The sequence below is a fragment of the Heteronotia binoei genome, chromosome 14 (assembly GCF_032191835.1).
Source record: "Heteronotia binoei isolate CCM8104 ecotype False Entrance Well chromosome 14, APGP_CSIRO_Hbin_v1, whole genome shotgun sequence".
NCBI lineage: Eukaryota > Metazoa > Chordata > Lepidosauria > Squamata > Gekkonidae > Heteronotia > Heteronotia binoei.
Window position 1 is genome coordinate 35,118,405 of NC_083236.1, and position 16,127 is coordinate 35,134,531.

The window sequence follows — 16,127 nt, forward strand, 5'->3', positions numbered from 1 at the left end:
AATAGTCCAATGGTACAGAATAATACAGTTCAATTATACAGAAAGTAACTGATCAACAAGAAATACTAAGTACAAAGAATAAAATTACCATTAAGAAAAAAGTCATTAAAAACCACAGATAAAATTTTGCCACAGCAAGAGTTACACTTGGATCGGTATCAGCCAAAAGCTTGATAACTGCTTCTTATTTTGAAACATGTCCCCACTTTTGAATGTATACTGTAATCCATTTTATCTTTAGCAAGTTCATACTTCTTATAGTCAATAAAGAAATGGCAAATAGTGTCCAGATTCCCTGATTTACAGTCGCAAAATCATTCAGAAAAGGAAATACCCAGAAACCTGCCTGCTAACTCCCCCAATGGTAAAATATTTAATCTAGCCTTAGTAGAGTATTCTATATTTGGGGACAATTAGAAATTTACAGTATGCGGGCAGAATTCTTGGAATAGGTAGACCCAGAAGCATACCCATGCTCTACAGCTGGTGCTCCATTTGTTAAGGTGCAACAATCTGGATTTAATCAGTTTACATGCAGAAGAGTATTCCATTTGCTTCGAAGTCTCAAACTCAGTCTCTAAAATCATCAACTAAGAACTCTGAAAACCACTGAAATAAAACTGCCTCACAAGCTTTCCTAAAAGCAGAAATTGAAGAAGCCTCACCACTACCATTCCGGTGAACTCTTCCAAAGAACTGGTCTTACCACAGAAAAAGCCTACAACTGGACTGTTACCAGACGGACAGTCCACCACAATGAGAATTTTGCCTGGAGAACACAGCTGGCATATGGGAATCTACCAGAAGATGGGATTTGACAAGAGCCCCACGGCGTGAAGGGCTTTAAAGGTAATAGCCAGCACTTTGAATTGAGCCAGGAACAACAGGTAATCAGTGCAGTCAATATAACACAAGTGGAAAATATTGCAAGCAGCTGACCAAGACAAGTTTCCCTGTTGCATTCTGTACCAGCTGAAACTTCTGAGATGTCTTTGATGATGATGACTTAATTCACATGGCAAATTGGTAAAGGAGGGAGCAGAAAACCATATTACACTCTTAATCTAAACATATTTAGGGGGATCAGAAATGCTACATCTCCACTGGCCTGTGCATGATATGAGTGTTGAACAAAGCATGCAGAAGATGCATTTTCCCAATTTAAAAGGTGTCCCTTGAGATCCCTACGTTGATTAAAAAAAAAAACCAGCCTGTGCTTGAGAACAAACTCAGGAAACAGTGAGCAAAGTACAAAAACAAGCCACAGCAGCCCAAAGGGGACACTCTTCCCCCCTCACACACACACTCGTAAAAGAGTGCTATGCTAATACAGCATCAGAACAATGGGGGGGATTAAAGCACTGTTTTGATGTATTGTAAATGGTGTGAAGCCAGTCTCAGGTACACGGGATTCAGTCGCAGCGTAGACCATTTTTACTACAACAGTGATTTTTAAATAAATAATTTCATTGAATGTAGTGGGGGGGGGGTAGTCATATTAGTCTGCAGTAGAACAGCTTGATTCTGGTCCAGTAGAACCTTAGAGACCAACAAGTATAAGCTTTCAAGAGTCAAAGCTCCCTTTGTCAGATCTGAGTTCGAATGAAGATCCCTGAGCCCTTATACTCCAGATGGAAGGGTTGTTGCAAAGAAGGGAGTCAAGATGCAAGGATATGATGCAAAATGCTATCAGCTTGATTAAAGAAGGAGGGAATGACTTAGGGGCAAAAAATTAGCATCTGTAGTGAGGTTGCTGACTACAGCTTTCCTCAATACTTGGTCCTTTGTGCTGCTGTGTGCATCAAAGTGTTGTTCCTACAGAACAGCAAAAACATCACATCCTAGAGCAAAAAATAAAAACCCATCCATTTATTACCAAAATGACAGAGTGTAGTCATTAAGGAAAGTTCCACTCTCCCGAACTAAGAAAGTTCCATCCTTGCCACCCATTTCGGCACAATACTCCTGCAAAAGCTTCTCAGCGGTGGCTCTCCCTTCCTTCATTCTCCCATGAAACCACTTCTCATGGCAGTGGAGCTCTGTACGTGACACTTCCTAGACCACAAAAGGAAAAAGAAAATGTTCACAGTCAAGTCCCATTTAGCCTCCAGCATTTATCTTTTCTATTTTTAAAAAATGCTAAAAGATAGAGACAACCTATCTCTACTGCTCTTACATTCCTGCCTCCCACTAAAGTGGGGAAAAGGCAAATCACCTTTGAAGACCCCAATGTATAATTTTACTTCACGGTATTTGCCAGAAGAAAATGCAAAAGGATTTCAATTTTTAGAGTAGCCAGCTAAGAGACTGAAATGGAAACAAACAGATAGACAGATAGACAGACAGACAGACATTTATCATTATTGTGATCGCAGGCTATGTTGCTAGACATTGCCTTATATGTTGTTGTGTAGATATGCTTTCTTGTGCCTGTTGGCTGATATGTTGCACTGCCCTCAGATTTTTATGCTGAATGCTTTTATTATTTTTATATTTTAATTTGTAAGTATGTTACACTTCTGTTGTAAGCCGCCCTGAGACCACTTGCAGGAAAGGGCGGGATATAAATCCCAAAAACTAAATTAAATTAAATCCTCCCTGATTCAAATCTTGAGATTACTGACAACTAATTCACAGATTACAAAGTCCACATGGTGGGCAAGCGGCCACCACAGAAACATTGCACAAGATGTGCACCCGGAGTTCCATGCTAGGAACTCAATTCCAAGGAGCCTAATTTGGATTGGTACCACACAGCATGAGGAGCAGGGGTTTAATCCTTCTCCTCCTGCTCTATTCCTGACCTACAGTGGCCATGAGGAGCTGCTACTTGCCACTTTGGGAATACATACATGTACTGCATGAAACTCTAGGCTCAGATCTGCTGACAGCCCACATACCTGCCACATAGACTTTGTAACATTTGAATTGGCCCTGAGAATATACATGAAATGTTCTGAACACTCAATGTAATCTACGTGCCTGTCCTTAATATTATAGTACCCGTAGCCTATTTGCTTCATTGTATTTTCCCAAACTAACAAGTCACTTTTGGGGGCGTTTATCCATCAGAAGTTCAATGTTGCCCACTTTAGCAAATCGTGGAGCAGTGGGGACACAGAACATGCATAATCTCCCAGGGGATAAGCATCCCTCTCCTCTTTAGACAAGGACAGGCCTCTCCCATACTTCCTCCTTAAGTCACTTCCTTTGAACATCCAAAAAGGCACTTTGTTTTAACCATCAAGAAGTGTAATATATCCAAGTACACTATGAGAAATGTAATTTCAGCCAGCATAAGACCCCACATTAAGTGCCAAAGTGCAGCACGGAGGACCAAAAAAAAAAAAACGTCATAGTTAAAACTACTGGTAATGAGAGGAATTATTTTTCTTCCCCATGTGTATGTTGCAAAGATTAAAGCTAATCAAAGTTCTTATGAACTAATTTTGACAATTTTTCCTAAGCTTTTATTCAACTACCGTATTTTAATGAATCATCAGTGAAATAACTTGAGATTATGCAGCTTTGAAGAAAGCCTGGAAACAGCACTTTATTCAAATACATGTACTCAGTTTTTGTTAAAGAACTAAGACAGACTTTTTAAAACAGCTTTAATAGCAAGGGAAAGCAAACAAAATTACAAAAAGAAGTCAGACAACTAATAATGAAGTTCTCTTACCTTTGATGCTTCTTCTTCAGTATTCTGTTCTAAAGCATCACTGAATGAAAGTTTTTCATTGGCTATGGCACAATAATGACGGGTCCATTTCTAGAATGCAAAACAACAGACAGCAGACAATAAAAATCACAACCAGAAAAAAGGAATGCTGTAATGACACCCCCCTCCCCTTCAGAAGAAATTCATTAATCTCAACCATACTGGATTTTAAGAACCTGTTCAAAATACTTATGTTCTGCCTCCAAAACTACTAACAATCAAAACAATATTAAAAACCAAAACACAGTATATTGTAAACAGAAACCAGTGAACCAAAATCACAGTAGTCAATGTAATACTAGCACAGCTACCAGAGCAGCCCTGCCACTAGGCAAACTAGGCAATCGCCTAGGGCGCCAGCCTTCTGGGGGCACTAAATTGGGCAAACCCCTATGTGACTCAGTGACATTATCAGTGTAGGGGGGGGGCAAGAAGTTAGTCTTACCTAGGGACCGGCCCTGACAGCTACACAGAAGCATCAGAGAAGCCGATCACAATCAATACATCCAGAGCCACACTGTTAATACTAAAAACTTGCCAGAAGGCAGACTACCCCTGGGACAACATTCTGTAGCCATGAGGCCACAGTCAAAAGATTGTATCCCAGCCTGTTGCACTTCAGAGTACAAAGGAGCATATGGCAAAGTTTCAGAAGTTGCCACGATACTTAGGACTTTGAGGCTGAATTCACGCTAAGCCCAAATTTGCTACAATGGGCCTTTTCCAGAATGCTCCCCTTCATTACTTTTTCATGGTCTGAAAAAATTCCAGTCCCCTATGTCTGATGAAAGCAGGCAACTCAGATGGAGACTGGGATTTTTAAGTAAGGAATAAACTACAGTCTAGAGTCCCAGTTAGCTGGATGCAAACAAACTCCTATTCACCTGCGAACCAACACAGAGAAGCACATTTTGTTTCTCAGCAGGAATCTTTAGCAAGAAGGGAGAGGGAAGAGAGAGGGGAGCAAGCAGGTATAAGAGAAACAAACAGTATCAATCACAGCAAATTTTAGAGTAGCATGATATCTGAATGCAAACTAAAGCTCAACACCAGCAATCTGAATCAGTCGGGGAGCAACCAGCAGCCAATTAAGTTGGCACGCTATCAGAGTGATATGTTTTGTTCAGCATGCTTTGATCTGGCAGACAAAATTTTGAATGAAGTGTCATTTCCCAGCATTCCAGTGAGACAGCGTGAGAGAGCATTCCAATAATCCAATCGGAATGTCACCAAAAGAAGCACAAACAACTGCAGTTAGGTCAGCAACAGTCTTGCCCTTGTGCCAAACAACAGAAGTCAAAAACTGTTTACCTGGTCTATGGTGTCCCACATGTAGAGTTCTCCTTGTTGCTTTTTCTCCTCTTTCTTGTCATCTGTGTTCACATCTACATCACCCTTAGGCCCCAATTTTTTATGCTAATAACATAAAATTGACAACACAGTCATTAAAAGCAACAACAGCTCTTCATTGAGCTTTATTTAGGGGCAGCGTGTATGTATCCAACACAAAGGATGGATCCAGGCTAAAGTTTCCAAAGGCAGGCTGGAACTTCCCTGCCCCCCTCCTCCCAGTTCAGCCCACTGAACTCCATGAAATGATGCTCCTGAGAGACAGCAGACTCTGAGGAATGACAGGAAGGGGTCTGCAGCAGGAAGGGAAAATCAACAGAAATTGCCTATTTTGTCTTAATCTAACCCTGTCAGTTTCCTCACTCACTAATGAAAATTACCAATAACCAAGATAGGTATAGAACAGGGGTGGCCAAATTGTGGCTCGGGAGCCAAAAGCAATTCTTTCACACATACTGTGTGGCTTCCAGAAGTCAAGGAGGGTGGGATATAAATGTAAGGGTGGGAAGGCGGAATTTAAATATAATAAAATATTTAATAAAAAAAAAACTAAATTAATGCAGGCTTACTCTCAAGTAAGTGTGTTTAGTATAGGAACTTCAGTCAGCCTCTGAGCACTGACCCATAGGTAGGTTTGGGGAGGGATGGTGGCTCAGTGGTAGAGCATCTGCTTGGGAAGCAGAAGGTCCCAGGTTCAATCCCTGGCATCTCCAAAAAAGGGTCCAGGCAAATAGGTGTGAAAAACCTCAGCTTGAGACCCTGGAGAGCCGCTGCCAGTCTGAGAAGACAATACTGACTTTGATGGACCAAGGGTCTGATTCAGTATAAGGCAGTTTCATATGTTCATATGTAGGTGACTATTTCCACTGTGTGTGAAGTGGGGAAGGAAGTGGAAATAGGCAGGTTTGCAAGCTCTTCTCCACCACAGAGGTCTCCTGGAGACCTCAAGCAGGGAAAGAGAGTGCAAGAGCTGAGGGAGCCACTGGAAGGAAGGATGGAATTAAAGGGGGCAGCTCAGGATTTCCCCTTAGTTTCATAGGTCCTGTAGGAGCTGTATTTACTAACCCTGGTGTCAAGGCTAAGAGAGATGCATAATGATGCAAATGATGGTCAGTGATTTACGTGGTACATGTGTGTTTCTTTCTCCCACTGGTGCCAAAAAATAATTCCCTAACCATTCCCTATGCTGATCTTATGAGGACTGTTATTCCCAGCTTTTGTTTTTAAAAAGAAGTCTTATGGGGACTGTTATTCCCAGCTTTTGTTTTTTAAAAAATTTCTGTCTAGCATGGTTGTGTTGTAAAGTGCATACACATGTATTTTATCTTTCTGTGCCAAGAAAGTATTAAGGGTTTTTAGAAAGACAGCTGTGATGTTTAAAGCAAGCGCTGGGATCGGAGGGGGGAGGGAGCGATCCCAGCGCTTGCTTTAAACATCACAGCTGAAGGCAGGCACACAGGGAAGTAGGAAGCACCCGCCCCCTCCGCAAATGCAGCGCTTTGCGAGCGCCGGCTGTGGAGAGGGCAACTGTGCTTCCCTAATTCACTGCAAAAACTGATATTGTACAACAAGAAAAAGGTCCAAGAATAGTGGCCAAAATGGATCAAGGGACTGGAGTTCACTTGAGGCTTTCTAGTTTGGTGGGAAAAAGACAGGGTACGTGACAGAAGATTTTACAGTTACGCACAGCATGGTGAAAGTGATTGGAGATAACTGGAGAATTCAGGTTGTTCAATGAAACTGAACGTCAGTAGCTTCAGGCTGGACAAAAGAAAATCCTCCTTCAAGTAACACCTAAATTAGTGTACGGAATTTGCTTTCAGAACATGCAGTCATTATTATTGGGTTGCATGGCTTTAAAAGAGGATTAGAGATTTGAGTGGAAATGAGGTGTATGTATGGCTGTAAAGCAGGGTAGCCAAAAGGAAGTGGGCATGTTCACAGTCAGAGGGGCACTGACAGCCAGTTCCTGTTCTTAGAGAACAATCCTAAGCAAGACAAGGCAGAGTCCTATTCTGTTCTATTTTTTAATTTTAATTTTATTTACTTTAAACTTATATCCGCCCTCTCCATAAACGGACTCAGGGTGGCTAACAACAACCAAGAATTACAAACTAAATCAATAAAACAATGTAACACTAAAAACTATAAAATTATAAATATTACATAATGGTGCTATTCACAACTTCTTATGGTGGTTCATGGCTTTTTCAATGGGCCAATTCAATTTCTGTCAATTTAATAGATGCTCTATCCGTCGGTGGTTTTTGAGAAATTTCTCATAGCTGATATTCGCTCAGTTATAAGGGCGGCAGCCTTCTCTACTCAGACGTCATAGGCTAATCTGAATAATCCTGTTTTACAGGCCCTGCGGAATTCGGAAAGATCCCACAGGCCTGTATAACCTCCAGGAGAGTGTTCCACAGCATTGGTGCTGCCACCAAGAAGGCTCTTGTAGAGCTCAGTCTGGCCTCCCTTGGTCCAGAGATGGAGAGAAGATTTTGCCCTCCTTAACACAGTACTCTCGGGGAGAACATGTGGGGAAAGGTGGTCCCGTAGATAGGCAGGCCCCCAGCCATATAGAGCTTTATAGGGCATTATCAGCACCCTGAAACAGATTCAGAATGCAATGGGCAGTCAGTGCAGCTCTTTTAGCACCAGTTGAATGTGCTCCTGTCCTGGGAGCCCCACTAACAACCGTGCTGCAGCATTCCTGCTTGTCATTAGAACCTATTCCTCCTCCCACTACACACTATATCCATGTAAAATTCTCTGATGAATCAAGGCCTCTGACTGAAAACTATGAAAATTATTTGTGACTGGAAGATTTTTTTTTTGGCTGCATCGTGTGCACCACTGTGACCTTAAGGATAAAGGGATTCTAAGTTCATTATGACTGCTGTTTTCAACTCACACTCTTCCCTCCTCCAGGGGCTCTATTTATTAAAGCAAAGCAGTTCATGCCTAAAAGGGCAAATTTAAGAAGCAGAGTTTCTTTCATGCCTTCCAGAGAACACCCTGGCATTTCCAGGATTTGTTCCACCCTGTGTTCCTGTCAATAAGCACACCGGCTGTTTTGACTGGAACAATTTAACACAGATGAACTGTTCACAGTAGCAGTATAAAATGCTCCTCCTAACAGATGTTCATCTTGCTGCCATGGCCAAATGCAATTTTCTTCATTTCCTAAAGTTTTAAATGGCAGCATTACGTCTGCATAGATCCAACAGTACATACTAAACACTGAGTCTAAGGGAACAGTGTGATGCTTAAAATGGGTGCTGCAATCCTGATTGGTTGGTGTCAATGCACATAACTGTCAAGGACCATCCTGTTATTATTTATTCTTCAGACATTTCATACATTATATTATTCAGAGCTTTTTTGGTAGAAAAATCCCAGCAGGAACTCATTTGCATATTAGGCCACACCCCGATTCCCATTGTTTCACACAGGGCTTTTTTCAGGAAAAGACCGGCAGGGACTCATTTGCATATTAAGCCACACCCCTTGACACCAATCCAGCCGGAACTGCGTTCCTCTTCGAAAAAAGCCCTGATATTATTAATTACATTACTCAAATGAAGATAGTTGGCGTCATACACGTGTATGAAGCTGTCCTTTATTAAGACCAGGCATTTTCTAGACTTAGGGCAAAACTATGTCCCCTGGTCTTTTCTAAACCCTGTAAGGAAACAATCCTGCTAGAGACCGCTTTTCAATGGAATGAGAGGTTCCTGATCCCCCACCCCTGTACAATTTTCAGAAGTGTTGAAAACAAGCATAGGGAGGGGACGAGACCCTCCCATAGCCTTACAATGTTAAAAACAAACACTTTTTAACCGCTGCTAACCCAAAGATGGAAATCAGATGAGATATCAACAGTAAGGCATTGGTTTTTGAAAATATGGGAATTTAGTCATGGATACAGTTATTACTTACAAATATCATCTATCAGACACACTTTATGGAGAAATGGTTTACTTTTTAATTATATTTCATATTCCACCTAAAAAGAAACCATGTTACCTAGGAAATATGTCCATTTTTATTTGTATTAATGACTAAGCTGCAAGATACTCTTTCACATGCTAATGTTATACTAACCGAGCGGTTTGGTTGTTTTGATATAAATGATTGTACTAACATTTTAAATATTAATGTTTTTGTATTATTAATTTAAAATGTTATTTAAAAAAAAAAACCACTAGAATTGGTTTGTGTCCTTGTGGCAGACTAGGGGACACAGTATTGGTTAGGTTGGCTCTTTCTATCTCTCTTCAAGGAACCTGGCAGAGGTCTTTTCCTACAAACCAGAGAACTTTTAACTAGAGAATGAAGCTAGGATTGACTCTATTACCTCCTACACATCAAATACACGTGAGAACTATCACTGAGTTATAAACTTTCCTGTTTAAAACCCAAGGGATCTTTGAAAAGGGTTTTATTTGCACACAGGAGAGCAAGTGCTGGGTTAGTTTGCTGTAATGGTGTTAAACATTCAGGAGATCAGTCTTATAAAAGCAACAGGGATGTAGTTAATGTCTGCTGAATTTAAGGCAGGCTTAACAGTGTATATTAAGCTGGGTTTATTGCTTCATTCTCTACTTCTATAATAAAGCTTTATGACATTGTTTATTGTATGCAATAAAATGTTTCATGCCACTGCTCTCCAGACTTGCAAGCCTACTTTACAGTCTGTAAGATACTCCGTGTTTTGTTTTTTTGCAATGCTCTCTAATTGTGTCAGTTGTGCTCAGTGCTTTTTTTTGGTAGAAAAAGCCCAGCAGGAGCTCATTTACATATTAGGCCATACCGCCTGGCCTGGGAGCACGTGGTTGCTGCATGGCAGGTTGGGCCAGCCAGAGCCCGGGCCAGCCCATGTAGAGCTCTGCTCCTATGAGTTCCAGCAGAAAAAAAAGCCCTGGTTGTGCCTATTATACTGTTCGCATGGCATTGTTTTTAGTTGTAATCTGCCTTGGGCTTCAGTGAGAAAGGCAGACTACAGAGAGGTAAAAAACAGGTTTCCTACCTGTAACTGATGATCTTCGAGTGGTCATCTGTGCAGTCACACCGATGGGAGAAGGCGCCTGCGCCGATCACGATCGGTAAACTTCAAAGCTGCGGATTTCCGCGCCCCGCTCCAGTGCGCATGCCCGGGGGCCCCACCACGCATGCCCACTGGGACGGGAGCGGACATCCCGCCAGTTCCTTCTGACCGCTGCGTCAGCCCACTGACGGACCGGCCGCAGAGGGGAAGGAGGGCGGGTAGTGTGACTGCACAGATGACCACTCGAAGATCATCAGTTACAGGTAGGAAACCTGTTTATCTTCTTCGTGGTCTCTGTGCATCACACCGATGGGAGATTAGCAAGCTACAGCATACCTGGAGGAGGGTGCCACGGTACGTCAGTAGGAAACGGATTGCAGGACTGCCCGACCCACTAGGGACTCCCTACGCCGGCTCAAGTCCAGGGCATAATGCGACACGAAGGTGTGTGGCGACGCCCACGTCGCAGCCTTGCAGATGTCCTGAAGAGGTATGCCCTTCATGAATGCCGCCGAGGTGGCCATCGCCCTGGTGGAATGGGCCCGCACCGGCCCCGGGAGCGGCGTTTTGCGGAGCAGGTAACACAGCCTGATTGTCTCAACAATCCATTTGGATAACCGCTGGGACGATATCCTCTGACCCTTCGTCGCGGCCGCGTAGGATACAAACAAGCGAGGGTCCTTCCGAGAGTCCTTCATACGGTGCACGTAGAAGGATAACGCTCTCTTCACGTCAAGAGCGTGCAACCGGCGCTCAGCCTCCGAAGCCGGATTGGGGTAATACGCTGGCAACGAGATGTCAGCATTGAGATGAAAGGATGACAGGACCTTCGGAAGGAAAGTAATGTCCGGACGGAGCACCACCCCCTCAGGAGTGAAGGTTAAGTAGGGGGTATCACATCGGAGGGCCGCCAGTTCACCTACACGTCTGGCCAACGTCACTGCGACCAGGAAGGCCGCCTTCCAGGCCAGAAGGTGCGGAGCACAGGTAGCCATTGGTTCAAATGGTTTTCCCGTCAAAGCCTTGAGAACCAAGACCAGGTCCCAAGCTGGCGGGGGCACCCGCACTGCCGGATAAAGCCGGGCAAGGCCCCTCAGGAACCTTTTAGTGTCCGGGTGGGCAAAAACAGAGTGTCCATCCACCCTCGGATGACCTGCCGAGATGGCAGCCAGGTAGACACGTACTGACGATACTGCCAAGTCCGTATCCAGCAGCGAGAGTAGGAAGTCAAAGATGAGTGGTAGGCCTGCCTCACACGGACGGGCCCCCGCCTCTTCCGCAAACTGCGCGAACCTGCCCCACTTGTAGGAGTAGGACTTACGCATGGAAAGCTTCCTGCTGTTCAACAGAACGAATCGCACTCTCTCTGATAGCTGTCTCGGCTCAAACGCCATGCTGTGAGCCTCAGGTGCGGGACATCGTGGTGAAGTACCCGACCTTGATGTGACAGTAGGAGATTCTCCACCTGCGGGAAGTGGTGAAACTCTCCCCTGGCCAGTTCCAGAAGAAGCGGAAACCACTGTTGGCGTGGCCACCACGGTGTTACGAGGATACCCACCGGCTTGTCCTGCAGAACCTTCTGCAGTACCCTCGTTATGAGTGGAACGGGGGGAAACAGGTACACCTTGTGCCAGCGCCACGGGACGAGGAGGCCGTCTCCCATAGACATGGGGTCTACCCCACCTCTGCTGCAAAACAGCCTGCACTTCTTGTTGCCCCTCGTCGCAAAGGCGTCGAGGTCCGGTGTGCCCCAACGCTGGAAGACCGGAGCCAGATAGTCCCAGTTTAACTCCCACTCGTGGAGGAGCGCCCCACCTCGGCTGAGGAAGTCCGCTCGAACGTTCTGTTCTCCTGGGAGGTGAGTGGCCACCAGGGACATCCCCAGGAACCCGCACATCTCCCAGATGCTCATTGCCAGTCTGCACAAACTGCGGGACACCGTGCCCCCTTGCCGGTTCAGGTAGGCCATGGCGGTGGTGTTGTCGGTCATAATGGCCACCGACCTGCCCCGAACCAGGGTCTGGAAAGAGTGCAGAGCGTGAAACACTGCCATCAGCTCCAAGAAGTTGATGTGCTGACCTCGGAGCCGGTTGGGCCAAGGGGCTCCCACGCACAGTCCCAAAGCGTGGGCCCCCCACCCCCACAGGGACGCGTCCGTCGTGACTGTGATAGAAGGTGGGGGCCTCTGGAAGGGAACCCCCTCCACTATGTTGCATTCTGTCCCCCACCAAGTCAGCGAGTCCAGAACCTCTGGAGGAACTGTCAGCAGTCGAGACAATGGGTCGCTGTTGCAATTGAAGACCCGAAGAAACCAGAGTTGTAACGGGCGCATGCGAAGCTTCGCCGTACCCAGGACCCCGGTCGCAGCTGCCATTAGTCCCAGAAGCCGTTGAATCTGACGAGCTCGCACCGTGGGGTTCTGGCGGAGGATGGAAACCGTCCTGATGATGACCTGTGCGCGGTCTAGAGGAAGGAAAGCCCTGCAGGCCACCGAGTCCAGGACTGCACCGATAAATTTCACCCGTCGAGAGGGCTGTAGGTGAGACTTGCTCCAATTGACCTGGAGGCCCAGGTCTGCTAGGAGGGCAAGAGTGACGTCGATGTGTCGCAGCAGTGAGCCCCGTGAAGTCGCCACTATCAACCAGTCGTCGATATACGGGAACACCGTCACCCCCTGCAGACGCAGGTGGGCAGCGACGACCACCATGGTCTTGGTGAAGACCCGCGGGGCAGTGCAGAGGCCAAAGGGAAGGGCCCGATATTGGAAATGGGAGTCCCCAATGGCGAAACGTAGGAATTGCCGATGGGAAGGATGGATGGATACATGAAAATACGCATCCTTCAGGTCTAGGGTGGCCATCCAAGTGTTTGGTCTGAGGAGGGGAAGAATACACTTCAGGGAGGTCATACAAAACTTGTCGCAGCGGACAAAGACATTCAGCGCACGGAGATCCATGATAGGCCAGAGGCCCCCATCCCGCTTTGGGACCGTAAAGTAGCAGGAGTAGAAACCTTGGCCCCGCTGATCTACTGGTACGACCTCGATAGCCCTTTTTTGAAGCAGAGATTGCACCTCCTCCCGGAGGGTCGGAGAGGGCGACGTGTAAACGAACTTGGGTGTCGTGGGGTGTTGGAGGAATTCTATTCTGTATCCCCGCCGGATGATGGCCAGGACCCAGAGGTCCGATGTAATGCGGCCCCAGGCCGAAAGGAAGGGGGAAAGGCGAATTGAGTCCACAGCCGTGGGTGGGCGAACTGCCCGGGAGAAGTCAAAGGCCCTGCTTCTGCTGCTTAGAACCCTTCTGCCTGCTCTGCTGAGTGGCAGGTGGAGAGTACTTGGGCTTAGCAGAATACTGTTGCCGCTGGAATGGAGCTGCCGGCTTCGAGCGCCAGGAGCGCTCTGGGGACTTTGCGTAGGGCTTTCTCTGCCACGACTTCGTCCACTGGCGCTTCGTCGTAGGGCGGGACGTTGACACCCCCAGGTTCCTTGACGTCTTCATACTCTTATCCAGCTCCTGGAGGACAGAGTCTGTGGTAGAGCTGAAGAGGCCCGAACCATCGAAGGGGAGATCCTCAATGTAGGCTTGGGTGTCCGGCTGGAGGGCAGTAGATCTAAGCCACGAATGACGCCGCAGCGATACTGCTGTAGTCAACGCCTTCGAGCAGGTGTCTCCGGAGTGTTTGGAGGCATTCAGCTGCTGTTTAGCCAACAACATCCCCTCTCTCTGCAACTTCCTGAGAGCGGACCTACTTTGTTCTGGCAAAGTCAGCAAAATGTCAGTGACCTGGTCCCATAATGCATACTGGTACCTGCCCATGCATGCGGAATAGTTGGCTATCTTCATACCCAGAGAGCCTGCTGAGTAAAGCCTGCGACCAATAGAGTCCAGCTTTCTGCCCTCCTTGTCCGGGGGCGTGGAGTGTGTCTTCTTAGCCTTTGAAGACGCTGACACAACCACCGAGTTGGGCTTCGGGTGGTTGTATAAAAAGTCTGCCGTGTTCTCCTGAATTCGATACATATGATCGAGGCGGCGGGAAGACACTGGTGTCGAGGCGGGTTTGTCCCATGAGGACTTCGCCGTCTGGAGCATCACATTAGTAAGAGGAAGCGCCACCGCCGTCGAGGTATCGCGCTGGACGATGTCGAACACAGTGTCCGTGATCTCCGGTAGTGGCTGCTCCGTTGGTAACGACAGCACCTGTGCCATCCGCTTAATCAGGTCCCCGTAGGACTTCAAGTCCTCCGACGGGGAGATGGGTTTTTCCTCCGATGTTTTCCCCGAGGGGGAGGGTTCCGCTGGGGAAGAGTCCTCCGGGTCCTCTGGAGAAGAGTCCCGCACCGACCTGGTAGAGTCCCCTGGGGAATGGGAGGGATCCGATGGGTCGGGAGGTGGTGGTGACTCGGGGTCGACCGGGGCTTTCGGTCTTTACCGGTTCCCGACGAGGTTCGGGATCGGGGGGCTTCGAGATCGATGCCGATGCGGAGTGCGATAGGATGTCCGGGATCGGTACGATGACTCCGATCGTTGATCCCAGTCAGTCTGTCGTGGCTGAAGCCACGGGAAAGGCGGTTGCATCGGGTATGCGCCGTATAAGTACTGCCATTGACGTTGGTCCCACGGGACTTGGGTCGCTGGCCGATGCGGAGAGCGGACACCCTCGATGTGGCGAGGTGAATGGGCCTCTGATCGATGATCTCGGGAAGGATCCCATCGGTCCCGAGGGCTCCGGGAACGGGGGGTCCCCAGTCGAGGAAGAGCGCCCTTATCGACACCGGAACGTTGGGCCGGTTCGATTTCCGAGTCCGAATCCGAGATAATCAGCTGGGTCGACATGGACGCCAGAGGGGTTTGCCGACGAGGTGACGCGAACAGCTTCAGAGGAGGGACGGTCCGCGCCGAGTCCGAAGGGCCCTCCGACTCCGGTGAGATTGGCGGAGTTGGTTTACGAGGCTTAGGCTTCTCAGCCTTTTTGGCCTTCTTGCTATGCTCCCCGCGATCCTCCTTGTGTTGCTTAGCAGACACTGAGGAATCCGACTTTTCCGCCGAGCCCGAACGTTTTTGTGGGCGGTCGGCATCGGAGGGGGCCTGCTCGGTATCGACCTGCTTCGGTGCCGATACCTGTTCGGTGGCGGTTTTCTGGCCGTCGGCCATTTTGCTGGGTGAAAGCGCCTTTTCCATTAGCGCCGCCGCCAGTCTCGCCGCCCGATTTTTCCGAGTCTGTTTAGAAAACTTGGAGCAATGCACACACGAGTCCGGTTTGTGGCGCTCCCCAAGGCACAACAGACACAACGAATGTCCGTCAGGCGGTGCGATCTTGCTCCCACAGTCGGCGCACCGTCTGAAGAAACCCCACCGCCTTTCCATGCGAGGGAAACGGCGGGAAAGGATTGCGGGAAGGTGGACGGGGAGGCCGCCCAAGGGCGGAAAGACTCACCCGACTTCCCGCGCAGCGAATTCTACTCTAACTACCGCTAGACTAACTGAAAACTAACTACCAGCTACCTAACTAAAGAAATAGAAACAAGTTCACCGACCGTAGCCAAAGATCGACTGATCAGCGCGGCGGTCAGAAGAGAACTGGCGGGATGTCCGCTCCCGTCCCAGTGGGCATGCGTGGTGGGGCCCCCGGGCATGCGCACTGGAGCGGGGCGCGGAAATCCGCAGCTTTGAAGTTTACCGATCGTGATCGGCGCAGGCGCCTTCTCCCATCGGTGTGATGCACAGAGACCACGAAGAAGATTAACCAGATCCCAAAAAGAGGAGACTGTTTCAACCCCCCTTGAAAGGCAGAGACCAGAATGGACAGAAGGAGAAAGAGGAGGAGACTGGGTTTATACCCTGTCCTTCACTCAGAGCCTCAGAATGGCTAACAATCTCCTTTTCCTCCCTCCCCCCCGCAACAGACACCTTATGAGGTAGGTGGGGCTGAGAGAGCTCTTTTGAGAACTGCATCTTTGAGAGAAGTTGTGACTAACCCAAGATTACACCAGCAGTTGCATGTGGA

General features: G+C 47.6%; 1 protein-coding gene across 1 annotated transcript in view; it reads right to left on the bottom strand.

Moving 5' to 3' along the window:
* PLCG2 (phospholipase C gamma 2) overlaps positions 1–16,127 on the bottom strand; it is an 89,089-nt gene that overhangs the window by 29,826 nt on the left and 43,136 nt on the right. Inside the window, exons 14-16 of the mRNA XM_060254524.1 lie at positions 5,033–5,137; positions 3,683–3,772; positions 1,877–2,055 (exon numbers count right to left, since the gene is read on the bottom strand). Coding sequence (XP_060110507.1) covers positions 1,877–2,055; positions 3,683–3,772; positions 5,033–5,137 — 374 coding nt within the window. The remainder of the gene's footprint in view (positions 1–1,876; positions 2,056–3,682; positions 3,773–5,032; positions 5,138–16,127) is intronic.